The sequence below is a fragment of the Cebus imitator genome, unplaced genomic scaffold, assembly GCF_001604975.1.
Source record: "Cebus imitator isolate Cc_AM_T3 unplaced genomic scaffold, Cebus_imitator-1.0 Scaffold101, whole genome shotgun sequence".
NCBI classification, from domain to species: domain Eukaryota; kingdom Metazoa; phylum Chordata; class Mammalia; order Primates; family Cebidae; genus Cebus; species Cebus imitator.
Genome location: NW_016107416.1, coordinates 1,843,763 through 1,848,200, shown reverse-complemented (window position 1 = coordinate 1,848,200; position 4,438 = coordinate 1,843,763). Strand labels below are relative to the sequence as shown.

At 47.9% G+C, this 4,438-nt stretch overlaps 1 protein-coding gene across 1 annotated transcript in view; it reads right to left on the bottom strand.

Annotated features, from left to right (window-relative positions):
- The window catches only part of BMPR2 (bone morphogenetic protein receptor type 2), a 180,319-nt gene extending 176,097 nt beyond the window's left edge, over positions 1–4,222 (bottom strand). The window contains exon 1 of the mRNA XM_037741502.1: positions 2,904–4,222. Within this exon, the coding sequence (XP_037597430.1) occupies positions 2,904–2,979 (76 nt within the window). The 5' untranslated portion in view covers positions 2,980–4,222. The remainder of the gene's footprint in view (positions 1–2,903) is intronic.
- Positions 4,223–4,438: the final 216 nt, after the last annotated feature.

Sequence of the window (4,438 nt, the reverse complement as noted above, 5' to 3'; positions counted from 1 at the left end):
AAATTAGCCCGGGTATGGTGGTGCATGCCTGTAATCCCGGCTACTTGGGAGGCTGAGACAGGAGAATCACTTGAGCCTGTGAGGTGAAGGTTGCTGTGAGCCGAGATCGCACCACTGCACTCCAGCCTGGGCAACGGAATGAGACCCTGTCTCCAGAAAAAAAAAGAAAGAAAAGAAAAAAAGAACATGTTCTAAGAATTAAGGAGTCCAAGAACTAGGTAAGTGAAAAAGAGGGATTCAAAGAAATGATTTATCCATGACCCCAAAAAAGGATGTGCTATCAATCAGTCTTCCAGGGTTTTTTTCCCTGTTCAGCCGCACTATTTGTGCCTGTCCAGTTAACATCACTGCAGCTATGTAACCCAAATCCACACAGGCCCTCTCTAATCACCTTGCACTTAATGAAGCTCCACTAGCCACTTCAACATTAGGCAAAGTTTTACATGTTCAGAGCTACCACATTTGTATAACCACTGCTGCCATAACACCTTGTAAGTGTCCCTGCTTCTTTTCAAAGGTTGATCTGGTGAAGACATTACTCCATCTCATATACCCAATAAGAGTGAGAAGTTGTTGCTGCTACTGATGTTTTACCATTAATGTGGTATGTAAGGGCACACACTATAATCCTGGCTCCATAATTTACCCACTGTGTGGTGAGTTATTCAAATTCTCTTTACTCTCCCTCTACGAAAAAGGGGAATGACAATAACCTACAGTATAGAATTGTCACAAGGATGAAATAAAAAAAAATACAATCTGGGCGAGGTGGTTCACGCCTGTAATCCCAGCACTTTGGGAGGCCGAGGCAGGTGGATCACGAGGTCAAGAGATCGAGACCATCCTGGCCAACATGGTGAAACCCCGTCTCTACTAAAAAAAAAAAAAAATACAAAAATAATTAGCTGGGCGTGGAGGCGCGCGCCCCTAGTCTCAGCTACTTGGGAGGCTGAGGCAGGAGAATTGCTTTAACCTGGGAGGTGGAGGTTGTAGTGAGCCGAGGTCGCGCCACTGTACTCCAGTCTGGCGCCTGGTGACGGAGTAAGACTCTGTCTCAAAAAAAAAAAAAAAAATATATATATATATATATATGCGCAAAGTTATTTGAATAGCTGATGGTGCATGGCAGACACTTAAATACTGACTATTATCATTACTGTTACAGGTCTGAAATCCAGCTTCGCAAATTTTGTCATTTGGTGCTATGCAATACTTAAAAAAAAAAGGACTAAAACCACTTTTAAGCAGTGATTCTTTTACTCTCCCTTTTAAGAGACACTATTCTGATTGTATTAACAAAAAAAAATTATTGTTAAATCAATGTTTTTTCTCTTACCAGTTCTGATCACAATATTATGAGCACATCACCATAAATGAGAATCTATATTCTAAAAAGGCTAAGAATAACAAAGAACACTGAAAAGTGTACGTTCTGAGATTTCCACTCAAGGAATGTTTAAGGCCTCATATTCTATATTTTACGGGAACCACATGGCTTATGGCTAAAGAATTTAAATAGCTAACACGATATAAAGAAATTTAAAGAAAAATCATTCATTTTTACTCTGAAAGGAACTACAATTATTAAAAATATTAAAATATTAGTTTTAAAGTAAATTCAAAATTCAAATCATTTTAACAGAACTATATGGATTTATCACCAATTTAACAGACGTTAATCAACAGTAGGCATTTTTCAACAATATCAAAAGCATAAAAGGAAAATTCAAATTTCCTTTCGTCATTTTCCTAGTTCAGACTTTTAAAATGAAATAACCTTTGTATCTAACATAGCAATGAGAAATTTATTTAATGTGAAAACACACTTATAAGAAAAAAGTAATTGGAAAGGGTCATTTGGTCCTTTATTCGTTTTAAAAGCACAATCCATTTGCTCATCATAAACCAAGTGTACCAGTTGTATGTAGAATTCACTCCTGAAAATTTCTAAAAGCGAATTCCCAAAAGACTGCTTGAAAAAAAGAGTTGCAAATAGAAGATAAGGTCTTTTTCCTAAGGTGTCTGAAAACTGAAATGAAAATATCCAAAGGAAAGGATGACTACCATTTCCCTTTAGACTTTAGAGAAACGTCAAAGAACTTTGGGGAGTCAAAGCTCCTAGAAGTCTGATGTCAGGTCAAAGTTGTCTAAACAGCAAAGCCAATAAATAGATGTCAGGTGACTAATTAAGTAAAGTTATCGAAATACAGCCCAACAGTACGGTAATTCTCCAAAAGCATCTAATATGTGAGTGCCCAGGTTGAAAAGATGGAGATATAATTATTAAAATACTTGGGAACAAAATAATACCACTGATAAGCATAGGAAACCGTATAATACAATGTATCAAGAATCTCACAGTTCTGGCTTCCTCAACATTTATTCTATTCATTCGGTAACATTTCTGAATAATGAAAAGTAACATGGATTCCCAGCATGATCTAAATATAAAACTAAGGTTCAAGTGTGTGTTCTCTAGTTGATGTTCTTTTTACTATAAGCCAAAACCGCTTCTTTATAATAATAATAAATATATATATACAGGTCTGTTTCCTGAGATCTCATAACAGATACTGTTCACTGGTGATTAAAATATTATTTTTAATCCTTGCATTACCTCACAGCTAAAAATGTCAAGATACCACACCCAATATGTCTTTTTTACCCCGTGAAGCGGGGTGGGGTGGGAATATGGAAGCGGGGATAGGAAAGTACACAGGAATATTAAAGGTGATTTCCCTGGAAGGCACAGGGCAGGCGCACAGGTACCGGGTCGCGGCTCCGCTCCACCGCGATCCGGGGGACGCGTCGAGAAGGGTGAGCACAGGCCTCGGCCTCTGCGGGCTCTCTCCCTCGCCACCCGCAGGGGAAGTGGCCGGGACGCGCCGGCTGGGGCTACTCACCGGCCGCAGCGCTGACCAGCAGGATGGTCCATGGTAGCCAGGGCACCCGCCAGGGCCGCTGCAGCGAGGAAGTCATCCCTGGGCCAGCCAAGAAGCAGGAGAGCAAAGAAAAGAAATACGGGAAGTGGATACCCGCGGAGAAACAGCCGGGAGGTTCGTCTCCTCTCCCGTGGACTGATCGTGCCCGTATCACAATGCAGTTTGAAAGGACAAATGGCAGATGAGAGGACCTAGCTGCAGAGCTTTCATGCCGCTGCAGAAATTCCCTTCATTTCTCTCCCTCGCGGCTGGGGGGGGTTCCTTCGCCTCGGATGGGGTGCTGCAGCCATCCAAACTGAAGGCATGTCCGTGGGGAAAGCAGGGATCCAAGACGAAATCACCCAAGTTATTTCCCTCGTAGTTTCACAATATCAAAAAAATATCCAGGTCTGGGAGAAAACATATCCACGGTGCGGAGGGCGGGGATCGATCCGAGGCCGGGGGACGAGTTCAGAACTAGTTCCCGACTGCCAGGAAGGGCGAAGCCGGGCGGGCGGCGGCGGCGCCCGGCGGACCCAGTCGCATCGCCAGCGGCTCCAGGAAGGCAGGATTCCTTAAGTTTCGCTTCGGTGCTTCCCTCACTGTGATTTCGAGAACAAATCCTCTTCCTCGACTGAATCGAAAAAAGTGCCTGCCTCCATGGACAAGCCCACAGTCCCCACGCCTTTGCGGAACAATCGTGCGAGGGTCGGAAAGGCCCTGGCGAGGGCTGAAGGGAGGTGGGAGCGGGGGAGGGGAGGGGTCGCGGCCCGGGCTCGAGCTCCCCGAGACGGCGAGCGGAGGGGGTGCAAGAGGCTGCCCCTTCTAGTCCTCCCAGCGGTGCTCCCTTCCCTTCCTCGCTTTTTATTCCGGCGGCTCGATCTTGCCTGAGGTAAATTCCACCATGAAAGCCTTGTCTTCTCCAGTCAATGGCTCCTGTGGGAGAATCACAACCCCCCGAGGAAGCCGCCGCCGCCGCCGCCGCCGCCGCCTCGTTCTCCCGCAGCTCTGGGCTCCCGGCGGAGCTCGGGCGTCGCGGGCCGAGGGCGGGGGGCGGCGGGAGGGCGGAGGAAGGCAGCCGGGGAAGGGGGTGGGCAGCAAGGAGGCGAGACACCCTGCGCCCCTCCGGGAAGCACTTCCAGTGGCTCCGAGCAGACCAGACACAAAGGGGGGAGTCGCCGCAGCTGCCAGTCTGCGGCGCTCCCGGTCACTGGAGTCGCCCCGCCTCTGCCGCCGCCTCCGCCTCCTCCTCAGTCTCCAGCTCTTCCCGGCCCAGTCTGTCTCTGGCCTGTGGTGCAGCGCGGGCGGCGACGGCGGCGCGTTGAAGCCCGCACTGAGTCTGCGCGCTCACGGCCCCGCCCGGCCCCGCCCCTCGTCCGGGGCTGGCTGAGGGCTCAGAGGCCTCAGCTCCGCGGGTCTCTCCCCTGAATGGCCGAGGGCTGGGTGGGGCAGCGGTGGGCAGCGGTGGCCTCTCTCCCTCACACACACACACATGCCTTCCAAACGTGCATGGCTTG